This window comes from Pundamilia nyererei, unplaced genomic scaffold (genome assembly GCF_000239375.1).
Source record: "Pundamilia nyererei isolate P.nyererei 1_Seehausen unplaced genomic scaffold, PunNye1.0 scaffold00065, whole genome shotgun sequence".
Classification (NCBI taxonomy): Eukaryota; Metazoa; Chordata; class Actinopteri; order Cichliformes; family Cichlidae; genus Pundamilia; species Pundamilia nyererei.
The window spans coordinates 2,201,400-2,215,827 of NW_005187466.1; the positions used below are offsets into that span (position 1 = coordinate 2,201,400).

The following is a 14,428-nucleotide window of genomic DNA, read 5'->3' on the forward strand; positions in this document are numbered from 1 at the left end:
TCACTATGACAAAAATCATTTTATTACTAAACATTTAACATCAGTTATTATGAGCAAATGCTAAGATGAAACTTAAATAAAGAATCTGCTGAAATAAAGTGTTTAAAAAATGTTCATACAGAACTTCTGATGTGCAAAAAAACAGATGAAAACCTGCTAATTCATTTCCTTCATTTAATGCAGCTGCCACTCCTTTTGCTACCAACTTTTCACTTGATTTTTTTAAACCAGATCATAGAAGCTTTAAAATGAATGGGTGATGCAAAATCCTGCAAAAAACAACCCACTAGTGTGCAAAAGCTAAAAAACAAAACAAAAAATATTTTATGTCGTTCAGTGACTGAACACTTTTGAACTTGACTTAAATTTTCATCTTAGATGCATAAAAACATCTGGCTGGTAGTTTTCAGGAGGATTAGCCTCACAGAGTAGCTCTAACCTGCTAATTTAATTCACATGCTAATTCATCCTTATTTTCACATACGAGAACCATTTTTCAGATTAATTTCATGCACAGTGATGCATGCAAACTGACTTATTATAGTAGGCCTGGTGGTCTATAATTACCCCAGATTACAGACATTAGTGACCATAAGCGGCACCTGAATAACAGTTTGGGTAGGGGAAAATGATCTGTGTGATGTCCCATGTAAGCATTAAAACTTAAAACAAATGCCACAATCCAGGCAAGGCCACAGACTATATAAACATACATAATGTGCATATTATCTTACTTAAAAAGAGTCCTTCATTTCACCGTAGCAAATTAAAAAAGAAACATAGAAAAAGAAAAGAGAAATAGCTTTCTTCGATCAAACAGATACAAAACTGAGTTGAGCTTATGAGAACTAAATGTTAACATGATTTCTACAGCACTTCATCAAAGACTAGAAAACATGAAAAAACATACAGACACATTTTTACTACATCACCGTAGCTCTAAAAGCTGAATACTGAAACACTATAAATAATTTTAAATGACAAGATTTCATTAAGTTACATTAAAATATTGAAATCATTTACTACAAAACAAATGAATACTTGTTGCAGACACGTCCACATCAGGGTCAGTACGTGTTGGTCTAAACAGAGCTTCACTCCATCCAATGCACTCAGCATGAGTAAAATTCAACCTCGATCTGTTTGGGAATCTGTGCTCATCATCTGAGAGCGAACATCTCATATTTAATCATCCTGACTCACTGTTCTTCCATTTGTTCTGCCGGGTTTGTGAAAGACAGCAGCCCCTGTTGCTCACGCAGCCGAACAGGCTGAGAGAAAAGTGTCATGTGTGCTAAACTGGTCACAGACAGAAGCCACACAGCAAGTTAATTTTGGGTCATGACACAGGACTGCTTTGTAAGACTAGCAGATCCTGATATGTGTCATCTCCTGCGGTGAAAGCTGAAGAGTTCTTCGTGGCACCAATCCTTGGTGAGATTGCACTTTTTGTTACTCAGGTTATTCTTTGCATTCAGTCTTATGTATATCTGAACATTTCCTTCAAACTTTTTCAAGGAGCACGGGATCGCTTTTGTTCCAGTGCTGCTCCTGATGAATACTAAGCTTCGATGAGAACTTCTCCGGGTTATGTTTCAGTCGAAGTCTGGGAATCTCTGCTCTCGTCTGCTGCTACATAGTAACAATCTCATCTTGATGAGTAGATGCAAACAGCCACAGATGTGTCTTGAAGTGGTTGGTGCAGATAAACAGCTCCACTCTCGCTCTAAAAAAAGTGTCCTTCGATCCTTTCATTCAGACCAAATACTTTTCACCTTCCACGGCGGCACCTGGGCAGAGCTCCAGGGCTGGTTGAAGAGCCAAAATTTCTCCCGTGGCTCCTCCAGCGCTGGCGCAGGACAAAGTCATAGTTGGCAGTGGGGCACATTGCATAAAACACGTTGGCTTTGTCAGGTATCTGGAGCTCTGTGGCAAGAAGAGAAGTAAAGTACCATTTAGTTTTCTCCATTTGCAAGACTAATGCAGAAACAAATTTCCAATAATGTCTGCCCTTCAAGTCTATTTAAGAAATTAAAAGCTATTAAAATATTACAAGAGCAGGAGTTAGAATATATATATGTCATCTTGTGCTGAGGCTGATTTGCATTTTAATTTATGGAAAGCTGCAGACTGATGGTGAAACATATCATTGCACAAGTGAAAATGTTTCCTGCTTTCAGAGATTAAATATTGGTATATCGTTTATCTAGTTAATGCAGTGCACAGTTTAAGGTCACATTTCATGATTTATTTACTTTTTAGAACATACTCTTGTGTTTTTGCAAACAGCTAAAAGCAGAGGAGACACACAGTTTGAAAGTCCTCACTGATAAAGGTTCATTCTGTTCTGAGCAGGTTACACCAGCACTCAAATGTTTAGACTGTTTGAATTGAAGTGTGAAGCAGAGATATTCACCTTTTCCATTTTTGAGCACCTGGTAGAGGCCGAAGTCACTGCAACCGAAGTCCTCCATGTTGTGCTTTTCAAGAGCTCTCTGAATCACCTGAGGTGTGTGCTCCTGACTGGTCAGCTGGAGAGGAAATAACAGAGTCAACACTTCACATCCGCATTGATGCATTTGAAATTTGAACGTTGCGCTGAACTGTCACCTTAAAAAGAAGCTAAAAACACACCTAACTTTTTCCGTCAACACAAAGGGGGACAAGAAAGTTCATCATGTAATCCCGACACTACTCTTCTAATTTCCTATTTTAGAACAAAGTTTGCCAAAAACATTCTAGCTGACCTTTAAAGAGCATATATACCAGATCACCAGACGTACCACTATGCTCTTATAGACGTTTCCATTGCTGACACACTCCACACTGACTCTGATGATACACGAGTCAGCAACCTGTTTGTTGTAAACAGGCAGCGCCCGAGGAGAGCAGCTGGATGATGATGAGGACGATGGGTCTGGGTTTAGCACCAGGGAGGGGGATGTGAGGTCTGGATGTGAGGAGCTGCAGGAGGATCTAGACAGGGATGGGGAGGAGGACCCGGAGGAGGTGCCTTCTGTGACGTTGTGAAGGGAGCCCGAGAACGACTGAGGGGAGAGAGACGAGGAAAGAATATGAATACAACATTTGTCCCCGGTAACCGTTATACTGTCTGACTATATACAGGAGTGTGGAGGTTTCATACCTTTAGTTTCAGTCTGAGGGGGGAGAGCTGAGGCACAGACAGGTCCTCCATGTCTGAACCGCTCGAGCCAGAAGACGACACACTGATCTGGTCAGCATGGGTCTTCCTGACAGGAGTGTCGACAGATGTTCTCAACCTGCAAATGCAATTTGAGTTGAGCACTTCTGAGCACTTTAAAACTTACAGCTTTCATTCAACTGACTCAAAAAGCTATAAACAAAATCTAAAGAGTGGCTATTATGATTTTCCTAATTTTGTGTCATATTTATAATTTATAGTGTAGCAAAAGTGGATACTCATGTTAAACATGACCAACACTTCAAATCATGAGGCCAAAGTATATACAAGTGATCTCTGTGAGCCAAAATCTCAGACTGCAGACTGATCTACATGCTCAGATCTCTTGTTCTGCTCTTGGCTCCCATGAAGCCTCCTCCACCTGCTTTTTTTTAAAACCTTCTATTTAAGAGGAACAGCCAATCGGAAGAAAGCTGTTTTACAGAGAGAGGCATTAAAGCGACTGACTGGTCGTGTGTAAGATAAATAAGGATGACATTCTAAAGTTATGGAGTCAGAAATGAACACCCACCTTAACTAAATAATGTTCAATTAACTAAAATTGTAACCTCTAAAGCACCTAAAAATAAACCGACAGACTTTAAACTTACGCGGCGAGCTTCCTTGTGAGCAGATAACTGCTCCATGTGTTGGGAGAGCTGGGGCAGAGGTCAGCTGGAGGCTCCAGTCCACGAGACAGTTCATAGCTACAACAGACAAAAACAAATAAAATAAGGCATGATGGACTTCACCAAAACCTACTTCATAATGTATATGAAGGGGTTTTATGTGATTCTCACCTCTCCTGGTCTGTGAGCAGCGTGTGCGTCTGCAGCCAGGCGGCGATACGAAGGTTGACTGGAAAACGGTAGTGGGAACAAGAAGCTTGAAGCTGCCTAATCTGAGAAAGAATCTCAAATTCCTATAAAGGAAACAATAAAATACAGCAAAGGTTAAAATATAGAACAGAAAGAACAAGGCGGCATATAGAAATCTGTCAGTAATTTATGCAAGACACCACTAGGAGGCGACACCTACCCGTCTGCGTTTCTCAAAGTTTATGAGGCCACCCTGTGAACAAAAGAGGGAAAAATAAACAACCTGAGTTATATTGGATAATAGATCCACTGAAGTGCCATAAAGACAAACAAATAAAGAACTCACGTCCACTGTGTCGTTCAACGCTGTGTCCAGCATGGTGAGGACTGTCAGGTAAGTGCCCAGGTATGGTACCACACCACTGCTGTAGTTCTAAGCACAAAAAAGCCAAATCCATTATTTAAGACTGAGAACATCCCCGCAAAATGAGCAGAAAAAAAACTAGTGAGATTTTAAGACGGTGGTGAGCAGAGCAGAAGGAAACCAGGGAAAATGATATTTAATACGTAAGCAGGCACAGAAACAAAACAGCAGAGAGAAGAGCATCTCAGTATATAGACATCATGACTATGGGGGTATAAAACATTTTACACACAGCCACACCCAGACTGAGTAAACAAATGGACGTGGGAAATGCTACACACACCTCTTGGGTGTATGCATCTTTCCATACATGCAAACATTTGTGTGAGCTGTCAGTGCATTTAAAATTTCCATTAAATATATTTCTATTAAACAAGAAGTGGAACTTAGCAACATATCTAGAAACTGAGCAGGGAACTAAAATTGAGAACAAGTGATATTTAAGGAAGCTAAATTGATGATGGGGCGAAAAAATGACCTCTTTCTTTTAGTTTTACCAGCCTGCTTAGTTGACAGATTCACTTTTTTTTTTTTGGTGAAATCTAAAATTGAGGAACCAGAAATGATGATGAGTATCCTCTTACCATCTGCCTGGACTCCGAGCAGAGCCGGGGTGATTTATCAGCCGACATGCCACTGCTGTGTGGGTGAGTCCCATCCTACAGGAAAATGGAAATTCAGGTTTGTAATGTGAGATGAAAACAAAGTAGGCATGTTATATAATTCTTCCTGTCAGGGTTGAGGGCCTCCTAACAGGGTGCTGTGGGAGGGTACTTCTGAAGAACAAATGTGTTTAAAACTTGCAAACGAGTGTTAGACATGTGCACTCAACATATTAATAACCACTGAGTAGGACAAATGCCCAGGGAGTAACTTTTATTTGCAGTTTTATTAGTGTCAGCTAAGAACAATGGGCTTCTCTTTGTCACTGATAAAAGCAGTATCATTGAATACACACTCGTATCAGTTTCTTTCCACGGGGAAAGGCTCTCAGAACAAAAAGCAAAGTGGTAAGTGAACTGGACACACCTTTAGACTTGTGAATTAAATTCAGAAGAATATGTGACTCAACCACCAAAAAGGAGAAAGTAATTAATGAACAATAACAGGCCACTTGACAGGACTTCTCTATGAAGCTTCTCTATGAAATGATTAAGGACCTCCTTTGAAACATTTTAGTTTGAAAATGTGATCACGGAGCTGTGTGAGAATTCATGTGACTGTATTGGTATTCGTGGCTGGAATTTTAAGTAGCAGTACACTCTCTAGGCTAGTTTTTAAAAGGCGTTTCTCTGTCCATGTTTGTTTGTCAGGTTTTAATTTACCACAGTTTACATTTATCATCATCCAGCTGTAATTACAGACCCAAGAGGCACATATACAAGTAAAGCAAGTTTTATGAGAAGTCAAACAAGGCTCTTGTTGTACATTCCAGGAAGAATCCTGGTAATGTCTTCCTGCAGTGCATTCATTATTGTATTCCTTGATTCTCTGAGGACTGAGCTAAAGATACAGATACCCCGAAGGCAGTACAGTTCTGCCTATTTCAAGAACACTTGGTACTAATAACAGCTTTCTTCTCTCATCTTCAGTCCACGTTCTCCCACATGTGTATGTGTAGAAAATACATGTAGTTACCTCCACCAGGATCTCCCTGTTGGTCAGCACACAGTTCTCATCAGGAAAAGTCTCACAAAGGTGGTCAAAGGTGGCCATGCTTTCCCTGAAAACCCAAAATATTTATTACATAAAGATCGTTTCTTTTTCCTGCAGTAGTATATTCTTCTTTTGAGTGAAACAACCCTGTAATATAAATGAAATATTTGCTGACCTGCTGACAGCAGCCCATGTCTTTTTGAGGCGATACACAGCATTGGATTGCAGGGCTGAAAGGATGGCCCTTAAAGAAGAGAAGTTCTTCAGCTCTCTGCACTCCTGCACAGATACAATAAGATTGTTCGTGTCTTTCTTGTGTCCTCATTTTGTTTTTCGATAGAAACCTTTTGTTAATCTCTAAATATTTTGTGATGCAAACCTGTGCAACAGCGATCCACCGCTCGATGACGCGTGCTCTGTGACAGGGGCTGGTGCGCAAGATGCAAGGTGAGCTCGGAGCAGAGGAGGGGTACAGGAAGTTAGAGGACAAAGAAGGTGACAAGCCAGGGGAGGAAGTGGAAGGGAGGTGCGGGGATGTGCAGAGGAGTGAGGTGATGACACTGTTGGTGACAGCGTTAAACTGGGAGATGGTGGCGCGGACCGTTGGTGCCAGGTTTCGGTTTTCTTTTTTGTCACGTTGGGACCAGACACAGCCCAGGCAGTGGAAGGGCTCCACTTTGACAAACAGGTCCTGGGGGAAAAAATTGTCATAAGACAGGAAAAAATTAATGAGAAAAAAAAAAAACACCCTCCCACAATCAACCGAGAAACACAGAACTTCAATTTTTTATAAAAACGAAACCTACAGCGTCCAGTCTGGTCAGCTGCTCAGCCACTTCCCTCACGGGGAAGTCCATAAAGTTGTATTTGTCTTCATTCTTAGTGGACATCTCGGCTTCATCTACCTGCTGCAGTGATTCACTGCTGTGCTCTGACGCAGGCTGGCCGCAATCTGTCAAATACGCCAAATCATAAATGACATTAAAACGTGCAGCTCAATGCACACGTGAAGGAAAACACTCGTGAACCCGCGGCGGTATTTGTAAATAAGGAGAACTGTTTCAGATGCTGCAAAAATGAGCTTGTAAAAATCAACAGACCAATGAGGTCATTGAAACAAGTATCTCACAGGTAGCGTCCTTCTTTTAGATAAATAGCCAAGATTAGATTATTAGAAGTAATTAGCTTAATCTGGACCTGTAAATTAAACGATTTATTGTTGATATAAGGTCTTGAACATCAGGTTATACTAAATTCTTCTGATAAAAACTGATTCACACATGTGTTAAATCTATCCTAGCGTGACATTATGTATCTGTTTTTTGGTTTTTTTTACCTTGTTCCTGGAACCTCTTGAGCAGGCCCTCTGCATGATGAACCAAACATCTGAAGCAGAGCCGATGTTGCATGTGGACACACAAAGTCCGGAGAGCCTGGTACTGAGGGGGCTCATTGAAGTCTTCGCTGTATTCCTCTAACCAAAGCCGGATCACTGGGACCAAGGTACTAAAGGAGATTCATGGGAGATGACGATTACTGATTGAATGTTAATTTTACTCCACAAGGTTAGTTTACATGAGACTTGATGATATCTGAGGAACACGTGCATAATTTACAACAGATTAACTAAAAAACAAACAAACTTGTAACTGTTTTTTGTACTCACCTGTTCGCGTTCACTGAGTTATCCAGGTTTGTGACCGAGTCATTTCTGTAATCGGCAAGGGAGACACGATTATGTATTATCACCACAGAAAAGGACAACCTAGTGAGAGAATGATGACAGAATAAATCCTGTAAACAAGGAAAGTCCCAGGGTTGCAGCTTAACAACTGTTCATCCTGTGGAAATGTCCTGCAACACTCTAACTCCCTGCAGACACACCGTGTCCTTGTTACAGAGTGTAAACAGATAAATGCCCCCCATGGTGTTTAATAATGATATGCGTGCAGTAAAACTGGAGAATGGTGCCACGTTGTCGCATGTGCAGGAAGTTTTATAACAGGATCCTGTGCCTTTATTGCATGAAAGCAGGGAACAAAACAGAACTTTAAGAACCTTAGTGGTCACGGCACAGGAGCAAGTCAAAGACTGTAAGCTGGGTAAATTAATTCAACCCAACTTATGCAGTTAAAATATAGTTCTTTAAGAAGTTTTACAACAGCAGCAAAAGGCCACATCCTGTACAAAATCCTGTAAGGCAAAAGACGGAAAACACAATTCAGAGTTTGTTCTGATGGTGATTGCTTCTAAGAAATTTCCCAGGAAACCTTTTGCCACCAGCACTGCAGTCATGAGGGCGACTGTTTGACAAATAATATATGAACTCCACACTAGTGGTCACAGATCCATACATGATGTAATTAGCAAAGTTGAGTTAGAAAGAAAAGAGACATCAAAGTTTCTTTGAGCTGTGTTTGTTTTATAACTTTAGAACATCCTATTCTCCTCCTAATAGAAATTAGGAGGAGAATAGAATAATTTCTATTATCATCCTAACACATTGGTGTATACACAACTCCGAAATATGTACTTTGCAAAAGATTCCTGAAGGTATTTCCTGAGGCAAAATCAATAAGGTAACTGTAAATAGTTGCTGGGTGTGGAGGGTGTAGCCATGATCGTTTCACAATGGAATAAAGCTCGAGACTGCTTTGTTTAGTTCATGACGATAATACCTGTCATAGAAACCTGCTGAGGCGATGTAAACAGGCTGTTAAACTGCTCTGTCCTTTGGAAATTGATTTGTGCACTGGGCATGTTGTAAACCTGGTTATTATGCATGCGCTCCACTTTCATTTGTAAGCAGTGATGACCTTTTTAAAAGCAGCACAAAGTGGAATAATAAATAAATGTCAATAAGTTAGAAGGCAATTATTAAAGCCTTCTTATCTGTGTGGCTTCTGATAAGGAGCGATGATTAGGGCTTAACTGATTTCGTCTTTCAAATGGTCCATTTCACAAAAAATTAAGGCCTTCATCTGACTCCAGCTGTGTATATTTATACATGTCAAATCAAGCAGCAAAATTATCTCATATACGGGCTTACACACCAGCTGACTGCACCCTCATGCTTTCTGTTAACACAAGTCTACAAAATCTCACCTCTGAAACAGCAGCTCAATGAGGGTGCTGGTGGAGGCGAAGGCCCTGTAGGTGGAGAGGAACACTTGGATGAAGTCGGACTCCCTTTTCTCAGGGTCCAGTAGATGGGTAACCAGACGCTCCAGGGTAGCTGCCTTCAGCCTGCGCACCTTCACCGTGTGGTACTGGACGAAGCTCATTGGAAGCTCTCCCATGGTCGAGGTCGGCACAGGCTCCCTGCGTAGCGTGATCCCAAACACTGCCCCGTCCTCCTCCTCTTCGCCCCACTCCTGCACCGGGTCCTGCAGGTGAAAATTCAGGTAATCATCTGGCAAATCTGGACCTAGCACATTCCTGTGTTCTGCTCTGGTCTTTGTGATTCTGCAGAGCCCCCAGAATTCATTCAGTGTATAAGAGAGAATCAAAAAATGTGATCTAAATTTGTTTAAAGCCTTGGAATATGCAGATGATTGTTTCAAAATTAAGTTAACAAATTCCATGATTTTATTTAAAAAGATCGAACTCTGCTTCGTTAAACTCACTGATGACATACGCACATACACACACACCTAGTGACCGATGACAGAAAATTTTGTTTTACTGACGTATTTGTTTATGCCAACAAACATGGGGATGATTCATTGCACCTGACACAGTTGACTACAATTTGATGAGGAATTTGAAAGTCTATTTTATTCTTAGTTAGATACAACCTCATATTTCCTCCTCCAAAACTTTAGAGAAATAGTCAGATGTAATAGGAAAAAAAAACGGGCCATTGGTTTATTTTTACGTGTGACACAAAATTATGACATTTTGTAATGGAAAGATTAACTTAAAACTTATTTTAACATCAGATCTGAGAAAACTCCAGATGCCTCTAGATTGGAATTTTGTAATTTAGTCATATTAATGACAAACAACAACATTATAACATCTTTGACAGTCAAACAACAATGATGATGTTTAAGAGCATAAAAATTTACCACTCTTACTTTAAAAGGAATTTAAACAGACCACTGATAAGCTGAATTATTAATTATATAAGCTATGGAAGACATGTGAGATCAGGCAGTGAAACTGCAGAGCAACTCTTAAAGCACAAATAATTATAAATGCAGAAACGACAACAATACTTATTTGATCTAGCTTAAACTGATCCAGCAGCCCTTCAAACTAATAACTATAACTCCAAATAGATGGTGTTTTACAAAGCCACAGACATTAGACAGTAACTGGGTTCCAAACCCCACAGGCAAACAATCTCAAACTTGCCATGAGATCTGGGTGTCACCTCATCTTCTAATACTCACAGACCTGAAATGAGGCTCGCTGATCCAGCTGGTAAACAAGCGTTATTTTGTGCATGCATGACAATAGGAGCAGAGCACTCTTTAAAATACCTGACACCACATGACAGAAACCAGTGTGCAAAGCATTGTGACACCAGCGCAGACTCAACAGTGAATGAAACTTTTATATTTTTCCTGCACACCATAGAATCACGATTAAGTTCACATGAAGCTGACAACAAATGAAAACAACCAAGAATGAAAAGCTGCAGTCAGATTCATGTGTTAACTTATAACTAATGCATGCCAGAAAGCAGATCGTTCATTTGACCTACCATGGATAAGTGCCATTTTCCCATCTTTATCCTGCTCTTGGGGTAAATAAGTCCTTCTGTGTGTAAACTCTCGTGGCAATGGATTTTTAAGGATTCAATCACGGTCTTCGACACTTGGCTTGAGTCTGAAGTAAACCTGACACTTTCATCCTTCATAAATAATATAGCGAAAATGTCTCTTTAAAAAAAAAATTAATAAATACAAAGATACGCGAGCACAACTTTCCAAAGTGTCGCTTAACTAGAATGACGCCTGGACGGGTAAAACGAATAGAAGTTATTTCGGTGGGCGGAGCTAATAAACAGGTGTGGGCCGGCTCAACACAAACAACCAATAAGATTAGCCAAATAAATAGCATCAGACGCTATCGTGCATATTTTAAGCCTGAGGTTGTGACTGGAAATTTGTTAGTGATACTCGCAATACTGTAAAGGTTTCCAGCGCTGTTATCACAGCAGCATCAGCAGAGTAATATGATCAGTGCTGTTTACGTGTGACATCAGGAAGTAAGGACCCCATCTATCCGTCTGTCTGGCTACTTTTTAAACGCTGGGTCCTCAAACTGAAAGCCACTCAAGTAAAATAAACCACGGAGAGTCACAAAGACATAATTACCCGAATGGTATTAAATTGTTCTATATTTATTTCTCCAACCATATAGAGTTTGCTGTCCGAGTTTCCAAGTCTCCAAAGCACACATGTCGGATAAAAATATTATTTTATTTATATTTTCATGAGAAATAAAGTGGAGTAAGAATGGTTTTAAAAACCAACTTGTTTTTGCATGAAACCTCTGTAGCGATTTCATATTCTATCACTGATGTGAGTTTGACTCTTTAAAAGAGTTTAGACGAACCCAGCACAGCCATTACAGGTGAAGTCTGTGACTTCTAGTGTCAGAGATATCACATTTTGTCATGGGTTTAGCACGTTTGCTGGTCATAAATTTAGCCTCACCTCCCTCACTGAAGCCACCATGATGTTGTTATGGTCCAGCACCCTTCCTAGAATGGGAAGCTTGACTCTACAGTGCCATTTGAGTGTTAGTACCAGACACATAATGCAATGTGACGGCTTACAATATGTGTGGTAATAGTGAGTCATAGCTATATGTTTTTAAATAACTAATAAGTATAAGTAAGTATTTAGAAATGTTCAAATTTATATGACATAAAACTCATAAAACAATGATAATCGGCAACTACTGTGACATCTGCTGGCCATGGTATAAATAGTAAAAGATGGACTTGATGAAACCTTAATTTCCTTAACTATCATCTTTTTCAGTATGTCTTGACATATATTGGATTCTGATGCACGGTTACAAGAAATATTTTGAGATGGACGCAGATGATCTATTGCGACAGCCCCCAAAGGGAGCAGCCGAATGAAAAGGAGGAAACTTTTTATCATCATTTAATGGATAAAAAATTGTGCTATGTGGGAAGTTAACAGTTTTGGGGGCATGTCAGAAGAAGTTTGTGAACCTCTGTCTCAAAGTCTGGGTGGCCTTAATTGTAGAACAAATAAAACTGAGACGCAGTAGAGGACCATCCAATCAGGGCGAGACTAAGAAACAGCATTTAACACTTCCTAATCATGTGAAAGAACTTCTCCTCATCCTATACTGTTTTACTGAAATACTACTACTACAATTTACTCTGGGGATTTTACTTTCTGTTGTTTATACATGAATATATCTGTGTTTATGTCTGGCCAAAACCTCACACTCTATTTAATTGGGGACCTTTTAGATTTCAGTGTTTTGAAAAGGATTACAAAATGCCACAACATTTATTATTTTCTAGACGTGCATTAAGTGTTTTGCCAAGATCTTGTACTGATGATGCAGGAGTCAGACCACTGTCTAAAGTCTTCTCCAGCATGTCCCAAAGAAGTGTCTTTGAATATAGTGATATTCAGGCAGGGTTGATTTAATATTAAAGACCTGACTAACCGAAGCAAACACATCATAATACTGCCCCCACAGGCTTGTACAGCAGATGCTATTCATAAGGGGGAAAACGTCATTCAGCTCAGTTCTTATCCTAATGGGCCAGTCACACTGGAACAGGATAAATGTGGAGTCATCTGACCGTTTGACCTTTCCGTTGCTCCAGAGTCCAGTCCCTAGCAAAGTGAAAGTCTTTCCTTGCCAAACAGCCTCACTGATAAGCGGTTTTCTTAAAGCTAAACAGCTGTTTACCCCCAATCCATTTAGTTTGCTATGAGCTCTACAGTTTATTTTATGGTCTGTTTGGTTTTCTGATTGATGCAGGCTTAAAATCGGACACTTCTGAAACAGACGATCATCTCTTCCACGACAACAGGAGGCAGCTTCTGAAATTGTGGTTTTAAAATATTTGTAAAAAATGTTTAAAAAGTTAGTCACTGCATCAGTCAGGGTTAACTAACCAGTTCCCACCCGAAGAATGTTAATCGCTGCAGTAATTATTTAATGGAAGCCTCCCACCAAATGATGACTTCTTGTTGGCCACCTACGTATATGTAGGTGTATATGCATATGTATTCATATATAAGAATGTGTATATATTTTTATTTTCCTTTTCTTATTTTTTTGTTTTCTTGACAATAAAGGCATCCAATTCGAGATAAACAGGGATTGTTTTGAACTGTGAATCATATAGACTCCAGTAGATACAGAGCTGTAAATAGACATAAACGCTCCTTTTAAACAGGCCCAAGTGCTTTCCACTTGCTTCATCTTCTTTGAGGAAATATTATTTTTTTGTTTTTGGAAAATGTTAAGGGAAGATTGATCCTGCAAATGCAAAGCTAATTCTAGGCCAGTGTGAAAAAACTAGAAACAATGCAGTCACACCATAAAAGAATCCAGTCAGGACAGTTTTTCCCCAAGAGCTTAATGTCGTGTTAAAGGCGCGGTGACATACCACAAAGACAGGTCGTAGTTCTAAAAATATGGGTGCGATTTAAAAAAAAAAAAGGTACAAAACAGCGATAGGCATCTACGTATTAAAACCAAAGAAATTCTTTCATATGAATTTGGAGACAAACTGACAAATAAGCAAAACACAAGCTGAGCGGATGGAGCATCTTCAGTCAGGCTTCTGTCATTGATCATTAAGCCCAAAAGGAAGAATGAGCTTTTTGTTTGCCTAATGCGTTTCACTCTCATTCACTCTCACAAAGCCACCCTCTATTTCGAAAGAGGCTAAACAAAAATGTGGAGAAACAGAGGAAGGGGAGACCTCAATTACTTCTAATTAGACACAATAAATGGTGATGTGATGGCAGGCAGGCAACAAGTAAAACCCAGCCTACAAACAGTTAACGATGACTGCTTTGAAAAACACGCATGATCAAAAGGCTTTTTCTTTGGTCTGAAATGTGATATATTTTCTGGAGAGTCTATTTCACTGTAGTTCTACCTTAGTTTTAGTAAAAGGCTATTGTTAGTGATGACGTCATGACTGTAAAAACAACGGGACAATAGCTGAACTCACCCCACCCACGAACACACACACACACACGCACACACACAGGACACAGGATTTTTAAGTAATCAGTTTAAAACTATTATATTTGACTTCTTTCTTAGATATAAGTAAGTTCTTGTTTTCCAGTTTTTCCCAGT

General features: G+C 39.8%; 1 protein-coding gene across 3 annotated transcripts in view; it reads right to left on the reverse strand.

Annotated features, from left to right (window-relative positions):
• The window catches only part of LOC102202982 (ral guanine nucleotide dissociation stimulator-like 1), a 16,602-nt gene continuing 2,174 nt past the window's right edge, over positions 1–14,428 (reverse strand). For 2 of the 3 annotated variants that reach the window (XM_005735821.2, XM_013911519.1), the window contains 16 exons: positions 9,206–9,486; positions 7,767–7,811; positions 7,437–7,606; positions 6,907–7,052; positions 6,480–6,791; positions 6,276–6,379; positions 6,083–6,167; positions 5,029–5,103; positions 4,367–4,453; positions 4,241–4,273; positions 4,003–4,124; positions 3,814–3,909; positions 3,146–3,281; positions 2,784–3,047; positions 2,417–2,531; positions 1–1,926 (listed from right to left, as the gene is read on the reverse strand). In XM_005735821.2, coding sequence (XP_005735878.2) covers positions 1,772–1,926; positions 2,417–2,531; positions 2,784–3,047; positions 3,146–3,281; positions 3,814–3,909; positions 4,003–4,124; positions 4,241–4,273; positions 4,367–4,453; positions 5,029–5,103; positions 6,083–6,167; positions 6,276–6,379; positions 6,480–6,791; positions 6,907–7,052; positions 7,437–7,606; positions 7,767–7,811; positions 9,206–9,486 — 2,226 coding nt within the window. In that variant the 3' untranslated portion in view covers positions 1–1,771. Of the gene's footprint in view, positions 1,927–2,416; positions 2,532–2,783; positions 3,048–3,145; positions 3,282–3,813; positions 3,910–4,002; positions 4,125–4,240; positions 4,274–4,366; positions 4,454–5,028; positions 5,104–6,082; positions 6,168–6,275; positions 6,380–6,479; positions 6,792–6,906; positions 7,053–7,436; positions 7,607–7,766; positions 7,812–9,205; positions 9,487–10,811; positions 11,042–14,428 lie in introns of those variants that run through there. The other variant, XM_013911520.1, reaches the window with a different exon arrangement.